The sequence below is a fragment of the Cylas formicarius genome, unplaced genomic scaffold (genome assembly GCF_029955315.1).
Source record: "Cylas formicarius isolate icCylForm1 unplaced genomic scaffold, icCylForm1.1 PGA_scaffold_3__17_contigs__length_32017465, whole genome shotgun sequence".
NCBI lineage: Eukaryota > Metazoa > Arthropoda > Insecta > Coleoptera > Brentidae > Cylas > Cylas formicarius.
In genome coordinates, this window is record NW_026844326.1 from 22,688,676 (window position 1) to 22,702,998 (window position 14,323).

Below are 14,323 nucleotides of genomic sequence, written 5' to 3' on the forward strand. Positions count from 1 at the left end.
ATTCAAATACCTCCGTAATATATACAAACATATTGGAATTTACATTAAACTCTTAAGTACGATACATATCACCTGATGTTAAAATAAACGTTTGTACTTATTCGAAATTAATCAAATTGAAAATACAGAATAAACGTCTAAGGTTAAGGTTAAGGTACTGTAAAATACTTAAAACGTCAAAACAATAAATGCACAATATTTTTGGTGGTTCAATACTTTCGGTCTTATCGGTCCTTTTGTAATATTCAAAATAATTTTTAGTTTATTAGTTGACTTTATTTAAATATCTCGAATATCCCTTCTTCCTAGCCAAATACTGCGCTAATTTGTCGAAATAATATGTTTAATGACATTTAAGTTTCTAATAACAAGTTAACTTTAAACGAGCGTCGGCCTGCTTAAGTATCGGCAAGTTATTGCGAATTTAATTACCCAATTTGCGAGGCAACTTTAAAATAAGCGATAAAAGACAATCTTGTTCTCAATATTCGTTAGACGACGGCTCGCCTTTTATTTTCTTATTTCGCAAAACGTTCCCCGGGAAATTTTCCAATGTTTTCGACTTTCGAACTATTAATTTAACAAAGTTGAAAGCTACTCCCCGGCGCAGTGGGGCTCGTCCCGACCGGGACGGCGGCCCCGAGCTAACTTGTCGAAACTTTTAAAATATTGATACTAATTCTATGGCCCTGCGAAAGCTTTGCCGTTCCGGAGGTAGTTTGAAAAATCGCATTAACGATGCTATTTTCTCGTCTTTTTTGTTGCAGGCCAGCAGTAGATGCAGTTCAGGAAAAGGATATATCGTAAGTGGCTCATCATTTTAATTTTAACACGGATTAGGATTATTTAAAACGGTCGTTGTATTGTATTTAATAAGTGGGGCAAACGGTTTTCGATTTGAGCCTCACAACCAAAATATCAGCGGCTTTAAAAGATTTTTGAAATATTCGATCCTAACTATTTGACAGTTTAACATTAGACCACCGGATATACAGACTGCCAGATCAAGAATGAATCATTAATATGTTTTTTGGACCAAAATAATTTAATTAAACTATATTTAGTTCAGTTGTTAAAATTGAAAATGTTTTTAAACTTTTCAATATAATGACTTCAAAATTGGAGGTCTTTAATACAAGTTAAAAGAATTTAATTTAATTTGAAATTCTTGGCTTCGTCAATAGTACATGGAGACTGGTAAAATACGGCTATAAAGTTTGGTTGGTTAGTTGACGATCCAAATGGCAATTGTAGCTTTGGAAACTCCAGCACTAAAGATTTCCGTAGAGGAGCCATCAACCAATTAAACCAATTTTTTTGGCCATGAATTTTGGTTACTTACTAATGATCTTTATCCTTGGACTTTTCTCTCTATTACCAGCCGAAGTAATTCGTAACTCTCTCCTCTTACCAGGTGACCTAAATATTGTGCTTTTCTTTCCTTGATGGTATTCGATAACTCAATTTGTTTAGTTTTGTAAAGGTCAAATTTATTTTTTCTCTGTCCGAAGGTGTAGGGTCCAGCTCTCAAAGCTATAGAGCGAGACAGCGTAGCATCTTATCATTCGAATTCTAAGCTCCATGGTGAGATCCGTTCTTGGAGAAAATGTTTTCATACTCATGAAAAAAAATTCCTCGCCTGATCAATATTCGACAGGACTTCCTTTTTCGAGTCGCACATCCAAACAATTTAAATAAATAATGAATACACAAATAATGTGTTTATTTAAAACAGCTACAATAATTTACGCTAGCGCTTGTATTACACAGCCACAAACAGGAGAGAAAAAAATTATGAAATAATAAGATATTATCTCCACACAAAAAAAATGCACTGGGAGTATAGTTTTTACCCACAATAATCAATGTTTCTGATTTCGAACTTAAATGTTCTAATGTCACCCAGATTTTGGGGGGGGGGATTTTGTTATAACCCTTCAGGGCATTGTAACTAAAGGACCTAATAAACAGAGGAGTGTTTGATGACGGGGATATGATACAAACCACCAGATTTAATTAGTCCATAGCATTAACGTAGACTATTTCACACCGAGTTAGGAGATTATAAGACAAAGCTTTAGTTTTACGTTTTTACTTATTTTTTTATGTTTTAATTAAATTTAGTTGAATTAATATATGTAAAGAATTTTATTAACATGAGTATTAAATCGCAAACGAGAATCAATACGAAGACCCAAATGTTAACAAGCCGGTGATGGCAATATTTTTTCTCCATTTAAAATCTAATATTATCCATGCCAAATCACATTTAATTTTACAGAAATCAGTTTTTATTTATTTTTATTTATTCATTTTTAAGATATAGAGCGCTATAAAAAAAATGATGTGGTGGAGCAAAAATATGGCGTTTTTTCAACATCAAAATTACTGTAGACCTGGGTAAGTGATCACAAAATCTAAAAACTACATCAACGGTACAGACTGAATGGCAGTTCGTAATACGTAGAATAGAATAACGTAGTCGAGAAGACATTTATTCACTAATTCCAATATTACAAAGGAAAGTCAGAAAAAATTGCAATATATCTAAATATTTTTCAAAATTCTAAATATTTAAAAATATTATATAAAACAAAAAATGTATTACAAGAAAATAATAATAAACAAAGGGGCAATGGAATTAAAAAAAATTTTCTATTGTTCTTGTGATTTTCTTATTCATTGCAGGTAATAAGAAGCATTTGCTGTCAGCAAAGATTTTAAATATATTTTGAATTTCTTTTGGTTTGCGTCTCTGATTTCCCCAGGAAGCATACTATACTATGCTTGCCCCTATGCTTTTTATAGCGAAATTTATATATTTTTTTTAAATGAAAGTTATTTTTGTTTCCTGTCGAGTTTTTTAAGTCATAATCTATTTGGTATGTGTACTCATCGAAGACAAAGGATGCCACCTTTTTTTTGCACCCCCGCGTTGACCTCGTCATCTCGCAAACATTTTCGCGAGGGCGTTCTCACCCAAACATGTTTTACTCTTTGTTTTTGCGTCGAACGGTAAAGTAACTTAACCCCCCAAAAACGATTCGTCTTGTCGTTTCTTTTTCGCCATACTCAATTTCGTTCGGAACGCGACAAAAAACGCTTTCTCTTGATTATTTCTCCGTTTTTACCGTCGACGAAGAAAAGTGTATTTTCATCGAGTCGATGGAAAAACCCGGGGAGCGAAAAACCGTACTGTAGGGAAAAATATTGCCTTAATGTTCCCCCGAATACATTCTCCGTGTTCCACTTTGCTTTTATATTCCGGGGTTTAGTGACGGGGCATTTTTTTTTTCCGACGTTTTCCCCCGGTAAACGGTCGATGTATCTTTATTTAAAAGATTATTATTTAAATAAGAGGCGAATTCGGGCGATTCATTTCGCGTTTAAGGTTTCGTTAATAAAAAAAAGAAAATCATGGCGAACCGGTATTAATTTAAATTAGGGTCGTCCCCCGGAAAAACAAATCCCGGAATTTTTGGGGTTTTTTTCGATGGAAGCTTTTTTGTGGCTCAATTAAAAAAAGCTGTGGGTGAAAGCGATAGGTAATTACAAATTTGAAAATTAGAAATAATAAAAAATGAAATAAAAGAGACACTGTAAAACTAATTTGAGTGGCGCGGAATTTTGGGTATGCTTGAAAATATTTTTGAAAAAATTAAACTATCTGTTCCATTGTTCTTTTAAGAGTATTATTTTATTTACAGATTTATATTAAAAAAAAAACTCTTAATGAGCTTCTACACAATAATAAAAAAATATCAATGGTAGAGCATAAAAGCTTATGAGAATATACAGTTTTTAAACGGAAAACCCTGTATTTATTTATATTGCCATGTTGAAAAACTAATTGGGAATATATTTTAAAAAACATGTTTTCCTGTAATGTGAAAATGAATTTTTTTTTAATATATAACATCGATCTTAATATTGTCGTTGGACTTTTTATACATTTTTATTTAGTTATTTCTTGTCCAACAATAATTAATGGTATAATTCAAAGTATTTTTGAAATGTTTATATTTTCATTCTATTCAACATCTATTCAAATATTTTGTCAAATCAGTGGAAATTAATAATTCTATTAATAATAATAACGCAGCAACCAAATTATTTTTCTTATAGGAATATTAAATTTTCGTAAAAATATTTTAAGGTGGTATATATATGACATAAAAATAATATTTTATTTTAAACTTTATTCTATCTAGAACTCTATTCTACATAAAATTAAACTCGGCGGAAAAATTCGGCGCCATGAATTCAACCGACGGATAAACAAAAATTACTTTCAGGCATAAAAATTTAAATACTTTTTATCATGGTCAAAATAGCTTTGAAAAAATTTAAGATGTTATATACGTATTTTCTTTCCAATTTATTATTTTATTTATGAAAAATATGCAGATGGACGCAATAGTTTTAAACGTTTTAAAAATATTATCAAATATATAGGGCGTTTTATAGAATCTCAGCCATCCAAAATTAACATTACTTTATTACTATTACAATTAATCAAAGAAATGCTTATCTGACGCCGTCATTGTTATCGAATTTTAATACAACGTTGAAAACCTTATTGGGAAAATTATTTTGAAAAGCGTATTTTCCTATGATCTGTCTTTATTATGTGAAAATGATATTTTTTAATATTAAGACAAATTATTTCAATGTAATTTACTGACTTTTTAAACGAACACACTCTCTTGTGTTCTGCAATAATATATAAGGTTCAATTTAAAAATATTTATTGCCATACTTTTATGAAACACCCTGTATAATTAACAGGTAATATTTTTGAGATGTTTAGTTTTCAACTTTACCTAACATCTATTAACAATTTTTTTCCAAAGCAGCCGCCCTGTATGTGTTGTCGTGGGCTCTGTACATAATCCCCGTTATATATTTTTTTAATTGTTCTAATAATTTAATGTGATAATAATAATTTATTTTTCTTATATGAAGTACTTGTTGAAGTATAATGGGACTTTATTTTAAACTTTAGCTCTTAGCTCTCGTCGCTTTGGTGATATCTTTCATAAAGTAATTTTTATTTTTTATTTATTTATTTTATTTTGTTTACCGAACTGAGCACTTTAGACCACCAAAAACCCCTAGCCTCAGAAGATGGAATTTTCTTGTGGAGTTTGTTTATGAATTTTCGGTTTCAAAAATAAGTGTTTTTGGTACATCTTTATAATGAAGGATTACCAAAATATGTATGTGGCATGGAAATACCGAATTTCACAGCGCCCGGATTCTTTTTGATTCTAATTTGTGAGTTTTTGAAAACTGCACGATGCGGGCAAATTGCCATCTTTGTTCGAAGTCGGATATAAACCAAATTTATATTGTATAAGGTTTTGATCGCGTTTCCGAGGATCCCGAAAACTTCTTATCCGGCAAGTATATGCTTTCCACTTTCCTTCGAGATTCTAGGGCATTTATTTTTATTTGTCGTCGATTTAAAATCCGCTTGGAAACCGCTGATAAAGGCGAGTTATCGAGTTGAATTTTGTTATCGATTGTATCACTTAAGTACGCGTTGTAGTAGACGAGTATTTCAAAGTGGAGATATTATTTAAAAAAAAAAGCCTTGGCATTCCAACCGAAAAAATATTTTTTCTGCCCTCTGCCCTTAAATTCTTAGCCATGGTGTTTTGATGTTTGTGGATTCTGACGGCGCATCACACTCTACTCAGTGAATATATTTGTTTTTCTCGATCTGGGAACCTGTAAAAAACATTAGCAAAATTTATGGACAATAGTTATTTGGATTCAGTTATACTTTTAAAATATTGAATTGTTATATATACAACTGTCTTATTTTAAATAGTATATTAAAGCATTTTTAAATTCCTTGGAACTTTCTAGACAAATTTCTTATCTAATATCTCATACCTAAGTCTTATCGTTTCTGTCATATTTTGAACTTTATTTATTTTATTTATTTTCTCAATTTTATTTTATGACGTTTGAGATGTAAATAGATCTATCTATTTCTCTGACTGAAAGCTTTTTATACATACATAAGGGTTGATTTCTTCAGTGGTGATCAGAAATTACCATTCAAGCGTAAGGAGAAAATGTCAAAAGTCGTTTTTTCTAAATGCAAACACTCCACTTTTTTATAAATTTGTCGTTAAAAAGGATTAGCTTTGTAAAGGGTTGCTTATTTGAGAAAACGATTTTCTTATTTAAAATTTTAAGGGTGGTTTTTGATCACTTCCTATTTATTTATTTTTAAAATTTCGACATAAGATCTCCTATAAGGGAACACCAAATATATAACAAAAGCATCTAAATCTAAAATATGTTTATCCAAAAATCGATACACAATATTTGGACCTGCAAATGTCACTTTTGACATAAAATTCAATATGCCAGAAACAGGAAGACGTAGGTATATTATATACGACATATTGTCTACAATTTTACGCTGACTTAAAAAATGACAAGTGTTCTATTTAAAATAAGAAAGTTCCACGAAAACACGAACAACAATATAGTGTGTATTTGGAAAGTATACGCGAATCCAAACAACTTTTGACTTTAATTTTCTTATATATTTTTTTCAGATTCCGAGATAATGTATAATTTCATAGTAAAATTTTTTGGCACTAGCGAAACGAGTGATGTAGAAAGTTTACCAAACGTATTGCATACTATACTTTTTTTACGACCGTCGGTTGTTGAATACATTTTTGCAAAAACAACACGAATACATTCACTGACATGACAGTAAGAATTGACACACGTCAAAATTCAAGTCGTGCGGTAAAATCTCCGAAAACATCCGATTACTCTCGAACCCGTGCGTTAAAATCCCGGAAATGTCCGAAGTGTTACGGATCCGTGGGAAACAAAACCGACGTGGTAAAATACGTAAAATACAGCACTTTAATTCGGATAAAATCATTTGAATATCTAATGAATTCAATAACATTTCGTTTTTTCTTCAAAAATATTAATTAATACAATTTCTTTTTCAGTGTGATAGCGAAGGCGAGGACGATAAGGTAAGTTATTATCGGTATCAGTTTTATCGAGTCGAGTTTATACTTTAATTAATGCGTAATTAATGTCGTACGTCATTTCAATTTGCTTGACAAAATATGGCGAAATCGTTGCCCAGTTACAGAAATTTTCGAGAAACAAATTAATGCACAGCGGATATTTTCGCATTTCGAAATGAAGTCCTTGGTGTTTAGAAAGGTTACATATCTTATCTGCAAAGATATTTTTTTTCAAAAGTAAGTTTTTGATCCAAAGGTCCAAAATGTATTTACTGCTATAGAATTGATATAAAATTTATACAGGGTATAAGTTTTTAATACCAATCCTTTCGTTTGATCCCAGTCAAAAACGTTATTTTCGATTATAATTTTTAGGTTTTAAATATTTTCCCCATTTTTTTTGCCTAGTCTTGTGTAACCCACATCAAACTCGGTTGGGCCATTTATAAATGAAGAAAATGTTTTATGGTTGGCCAAATGGTAGTCAAAGATCCTTATCGAGTCTACCGGGGAAACCCGATTTCGGGCCAAACCAGTTTGTCCTAGACCAAACTGGTTTAACCGTTATAAGGAAAGAAGCAAAAACAAACAAATCAAAGTGTAAAAATTCACCCGTCCTCTTTAGTTTTGACATTCAGCTCAAGAAAAACTAATTTTTGGTCAGTTTTGATTAGTAATAGTTTCCTCGTTTCTTAGAAATATCGTATATCGGATTGTACCTTTAGCGGTTCCATGTTTAGCTCAATTAAAAATCTTTATTAATTTAGGGATCTAATTTATAAACAATCCATTAAATGTGGTTGATTGATTTGCTACATCGATACGAGACGGATAAGTTTTTCCTATATTCTGAGGTCCTATTGTTGAATGAACGTGAAAATTTTTAGGATTTTATTCTTGCAGTGTTTGATTATCTTTTATTTTGAATATTTGTTGTTTTAAAAAATATTTATAGGTTTGACAAATCAATATGGCGCCCTCGTAAAAAAATAAAGTTGACGATAGTAGGGCAAACACGTAAAGTGGCTTCGAATGGTTTTGAACGATGTCAACAATTATTATCATTTATCATGTTTGATAAAATGAAGGTAAGTACTATGAACAAGACGAACCATCAATTAATCCTTTAATGCAGACGTGGGGATACAAAGACCAAAAGACAACTTTTTGAAAAGTTCGGCAACAACGCTGAAATTCCATGTACCTTTTCTAATTTTGAAAAATCATAACCCATCTATAATTTTCCGGATTATTTTAATAGTATATTGCCAAAAATTAGATGAATAGAGAAGGGAGAAAACTCATTTAGCATTTATCGTTTTTGAAAAAGCTTCTGTTAATTGAATATTGCAAAACTGTGCGAAATTGTGTGTGACATATATGTATAACAATCAAAATCAGGAAAGAAATGATTCCAATTTTGTGATGACAACGATAAAGTATGAAGAAAGCAGACTCGAGGTTCAAGGAATGAAATTCTCAAGAAGAGTTAAGGGGTGTAGAACAAGAGACGAAATAAAAAATGAATATATCAGTAATGAACTGAACGTATAACTAAATGAAAAGAAGGATAACAACAAAAAATACCTAATAATACGAATACTTCAAAATATAGTTAATAATACATTCGCAGGCCGCCTAAGGTAGGTGATGACGATGATCTCCAAAAACCAAAAAGTTACAGCCAATCAAAATCTTATCAAGATAAATTGGAAGCACGACACTTAAGTATTCAAGTGTGATTCCAATTTAGCGAAAGATAAATTTTGTTTGAAAATTGGCGGAGGCACGAGGTTTCATGGAAAATTTTGCTGTTTCCATTTTACCGCCACGGGACGTAATTAAATATGCGATGTTGGAGGAGGACAAAGGGGTGAAATCGCGAAAACCGAAACGCACCGAAAATAACGTTATTTCGCGTCAATCAATCATGGCGCACGCACGAGTGCGCCGTCATTCGAGTGCTTTTGTCCGACATGCCGAAAAGCAGTGCCTCGAACGAATTCCCGACACGTTTTACAAGCATTTTGAATAAGACATATTACTGGTTGGCGTGTTCGGAGTCGTACAGTCGACGCCAGACAAATGATAATTTAAAGTGACGATTAAAAAACAATGGTCGGGGTTCGTAGGATTGGAAAGGAAACGTCTGCCCGAGTCGAATAAATTGAAATAAATTATTTTGTAATGTTGTCGAGCGTCCTACGAATAATTGACAAATCGTTTCGTTCGGCTATCGGCGGATGGATTGGGTGCTCAAAGGTGAAGAAGATTTTTCACTTTTGTCACACTTTAGAGCTGCTCGAATTTTGCCCCTTGCACTTATTTATATTAACGGAAATGAATGGACATTTGAAAAACGATTATAAATTATACACAGCGGAAAAACTCATCCACAAGCCGAGAGCAAGCAAAGTGGGGAATCACCTTTTTATTGCACCCGCGGATATTAATAAAAGTTAATTTGATTTCAATGATTTTGATGGCTTTGAATGAATTTTAGATTAGATAAATGTTTTGTTACTTGTAAGTAGCGTACCTAGGGTGCGGAATTGCATAATTCTTGAATATAGAAACATGGAGTTTAGTGAAATAGGAAATAAAAACATTGTAAACAGTGATTCAATAAGGGTTTCCACATTAAAATAATAAAAAAAAACTCGGAAGAATATAAAAATATACAAACATTTTTATTTGCCATTTTAGATTAGTGTATTACAATTAGGTATGAAAGATGATGTCATTCAAATGACCCCCGCGACTCACGTGCCATGGCGTAGTTCGTTTATTGAAAATAGTGTTTAGTTTATTTCTATACACTCTGCTTTTTAGATACCCCCAAAAAAAATCTAGTGGAGTAAGATCACATGATCGCGGCGGCCAATCGATATCGCCGTTACGTGAGATGATCCGACCAGGAAACTTGCCCCGCAGCAATTGCATCGTTTCTCTGGATGTGTGACAAGTGGCTCCATCCTGTTGGACCCACAAATCTTCAATGTCCATACCTTCCAACTGCTCCCAGAAAAAATCAGATATCATGTTTCGATAGACAACACCATTAACCGTAACAGCGTTCTCCGCATTATCCTCGAAAAAAAAAAAGGGCCAATTATTCCTCCGCACCAAACAGTCACTTTTTGAGGATGCATTGCTTTTTGAACAATCTCTCTTGGATTTTCTAATCCCCAAATACGAGCATTGTGTTTGTTTACAAAGCCACCAACGTGAAAATGTGCCTCATCGCCAAAGATGATTTTCGTTGAAAAACGAATCCCTTGTTCTCGTATCCATTCTGCAAACACGCGGCGCTGTTGATGATCTCGAGGTTTCAGCTCCTCAGTTATTTGGACTTTATATGGGTGTAGATGCAAGTCTTTTGTTAAAATTCGCTGTGTGGTTGAATACGTAAGGCACGCTTGCTGCGATCGAAGACGAATCGATGTGTTTGGATCTTCGGCTACACTTTCTCGAACAATGGCAATATTTGGATCTGACCGACCTGCGCGAGCACTTTGAGGGAGTTTGAGATTAGTTACAGATCCGGTTTGCTCAAATTTTTGAACCACATTCCGAATTGTCCTCTCAGAAGAGAGCCCGAAATCCATTTTTCCTTGATCGACCATTTTCATAATAGGCTCGCACAATTTTTACACGTTGTTCAGTCGTATATTACTCCATGACTAATTTCGTTTATGTTTAGAGGTTGGAAATCTCATATGATAATAAACAAATAATAAATTTTGTAAAATGCTAGTAGTATTAAAATAGGTTCAAATATTAATAATTCTTGGAGTGATCCTTGTACTCTACTGGTTCCCAAAGTGGTCCAGGTGGACTCCCGTTTACATTTATATGGAACACTGGAATACTGGAAATTGCAAACATCTAGCATATTATAAGTTTCGCTCGTATTTTCTACGTATGGATCTATGCTCCGGATAACACCCCCGAACATTAAAAATTGATCGCATCACATTCGGATTCAATCTGCCTAACGTCGGATTCGAATAGTCTTCCTCTGAAGTTTTGAGGTGTATCAGGTGTAAGGGTAAAATTTTCTAACAGGGTACTTTTTATTCATTGCTCAAAAACAGTTGGACACTTCCGGGGAAATCCAAAAAAATACTTATTCAGAAAAGGATAATTATGCCCTCATTTGAACTCTATAATTTCCATGAAGGTTTTAACCTATTATTTTAAGAAAGGTAAGTGCGCATTTCATGCGACCATCGCTCGTATTGCGTCTCTGCGTCGTGAAAAATAAAAACATGTTGAATTCCTCCTTAACTTACCACCTTATCAACTTAGTAGATATTTGTAAGTAACGTCAAAAGGATTTGCGGAATGAATTTCAATTCGTCAAAAATAAAAAATATATTAATGTTTAACAATTATTTTATTATTTCACGACTAGATTAAGTGGTATAACTTAGAATACTGATTATCTTACAATTATTTAAGTTGGTCAATTAAATGATTTCTTTATTTTATGTTTCATGAATTTTGAAACAGACGGTAAATATGAATCGGTTCACTATTATTTACAAAACTTCTTTATTACTTCTGTATCGGTAATAATAATAATAATAATAATAAGTAAATAATATATAAAAAATAAAAAGAATTGGTCCTAGCATGCCACCCTGTGGAATCCCTGTACTATTTTGTAAGATTTCATATTTTGTAATATTGCTTTTACTTTGGACGATGACTTGCTGTTTTCTGTTTGAAGGGTATGATTGTATCCAATTGAGTGCTTTACCGCAAATCTCACATCTATCGATTTTATCCAATAACATTTTATGGTTTACGCAATCGAATGCCTTACTGAGGTCTAAGAATGAGCTTATAGCTAAGTTTTTTTCGTGAAACTGCTCCAAGATGCATTTTTTTTTAAACTGAAAAATGGCGGAACTAGTCGATCTGTTTTTTAAGTAGGCGTGTTGAAAGCTAAATTCAACTAATCTGGAGCATATCACCATTTCAAACAGTTTGGAAGAGCTTTGTAAAAGACTGGTTGGTCGATAGTTATCTAGATCTTTCAAGTCTGATTTTTTGTAAACTGGTTTGAATTAGAGCTAATTTAGTTGCTAGGCGGGATTTGATCATAGACGCTATATTTGTTTTTTGATGATTGGCGAAAAGTCAGCAAGTTCGATTCAACATCAACAAAGTTTATTTGAAAAATTAATCTCTTCACTTTTAAACAATAAAATTTCACAATAATAATTGGCCCAACAAAATATTGTTTTATTATAATTATTGCACAGCATTTTTTCCTAATTTTATTAAATAGTTAAACGGAGTTTTTGAAAAATAGGTATCATTACATTTTGGACTACTGATATTCGGAAAAGTGTTCTTTGGTATCTAAGAAAAAATCCAATAAAATAAATAAAATAATAATAACTAAACCAGTTAATTCAGATTTGTTCAGATTTCAGATACCATTTTAATTCTTTGGAATTAAACAAAACACACAACAATAACAATGGATAACAGAGGTTGTCTCCACATGCGATGCTTTTCAGATTTATTGTTCTGTATATGCGTTAGTTAGTCCAATAAGAATTTTCCACCAAAAAAAAATTCTAGCAACTCTCGGCCAAAAATAGAACGCAAACTTTCATCGGTGAAGTTCCGCTTGCGTATAACGGCAACCGATCCGACCGTCAATTGTTTATCGCGTATCAAAGCCAACTAAGTCCCGATCGAGAAGTAGCTTTGTTCCCAGTTTACAGGTGAAGGATCGGTCGTCGGACGTTTGAAGGGTCCTCGACTTGTAACGAGTGCTCGTCGCGAGTGTGTGAACACTTGCGCCTCTAGTGGTGTAATGGCTGAGTGCCGCCTAGAGAAAATCAGCAGACTCCGGCACGCCGCTCGCTTCCTCTATGCTCCTTCGTGTTTTTTTTTCTAAAGCCTATCGACGCCCATTTAACGATTAACTGCAAGCGTGGCTCTTTGCAATTATTTATTCGTTGTATCGAATAAAATAGCTCATAGTAAATGACCTTACCTATTGCGGCGTGGAGTAGGTTGATTTTGGTTAGTTTCGATCTTGTGCACATGAGTTTTTAGATGCTCCCAACAACAGTCTGAAAATCGTAAGAAATAAGTTAGCGATTTGATGTGGAAACAATCCTATTTTTGCGCGCTATTTCGGAAATCAATCATTTATTTATTATTAACTAAGAAAAACCACAAGATCGAAAGAGAAAATCTATTTAATTGTAATTAAATAACTTCTCATTTTTGACAATACCGAAAAGTAGTGGGTGTAATATAACCCTGTAGCAGATCAGGAAATTTAGAAATATTTGTAACAAATAAGTACGTGGTGTGTTGAAAAAGTAAGGTGACTTTTGTAATTGGGCGGGCTACTCTCATACTCACACACAATTTTGCATAAAATTTTGTGTAAAAAATGGAATATAGTGCTGCAAACCACTTGAAATTTCGACAGTCATAGGGCGAATTTAATTTGAGCAAAAATAATGTTTATAAGTGCTACAAGATGGAAGAGGAACACCGCACGTCTATAACTGATGAAAGCGTTGAAGAAGTGGTGATAAAAAATCGTGGAATCACTATTAGAGAAATGACTGAAGACGTCGGCATCTCTGTTCGCTCATGCCATTCAATTTTTTCCGAAATTTTGATCATGAAACCTGTAGTAGCAAAATGTATTCCGTCAATGATGATTCTAATATGCTCAAAAAGGTCATTACTGGTGACGACGTCGAAAGTCGTCCCAATGGAAGAAGCCAGAATGGTCAAGAACCAAAAAAAGCACGTCAAGTTCGATCAAATGTCAAGGTTTTGCTTACTGTTTTCTTCGATTATCGTGGCGTAGTGCATCAAGAGTTCTTACCACAAGGTCGTACGGTGAATAAATAAAAAAAATACCTTGAAGTTATGCGCCGTTTGCGAGAAGCAAGACGAATAAAACGTCCGTAATTGTAGGAAAACAATTCATGAATTTTGCATCAACATAATTCACTTGCTCACTCATCAATGCTTGTGTCGTAACTTTTTGGCCAAGATCAAAACCACAATCATGCCTCAGCCACCATATTCACCGGATATGCCCCCCTGCGATATTTTCCTGTTCCCGAAACTTAAGAAACTCATGAAAGGAGAAAGTGCTTACCTGAAGTGCTTCGAGGATTGGAAAAAACGTTGACACATGTGTAATTTATCTGGGATGAGGGGGGGGATTACTTTGAAGAGGACAACATTAATTTTGATGAATAAATAAATACTTTTTGATAAAACTTAAAATTCATTTTACTTTTGGAACACAC

The 14,323-nt window shown here is 33.2% G+C and overlaps 1 protein-coding gene across 6 annotated transcripts in view; it reads left to right on the forward strand.

The window, feature by feature from the left end:
• LOC132700117 (autism susceptibility gene 2 protein homolog) overlaps positions 1-14,323 on the forward strand; it is a 117,724-nt gene that overhangs the window by 19,271 nt on the left and 84,130 nt on the right. For all 6 annotated transcript variants that reach the window (XM_060667239.1, XM_060667242.1, XM_060667240.1 and 3 more), the window contains exons 4-5: positions 768-803; positions 6,993-7,019. In XM_060667239.1, coding sequence (XP_060523222.1) covers positions 768-803; positions 6,993-7,019 — 63 coding nt within the window. The remainder of the gene's footprint in view (positions 1-767; positions 804-6,992; positions 7,020-14,323) is intronic.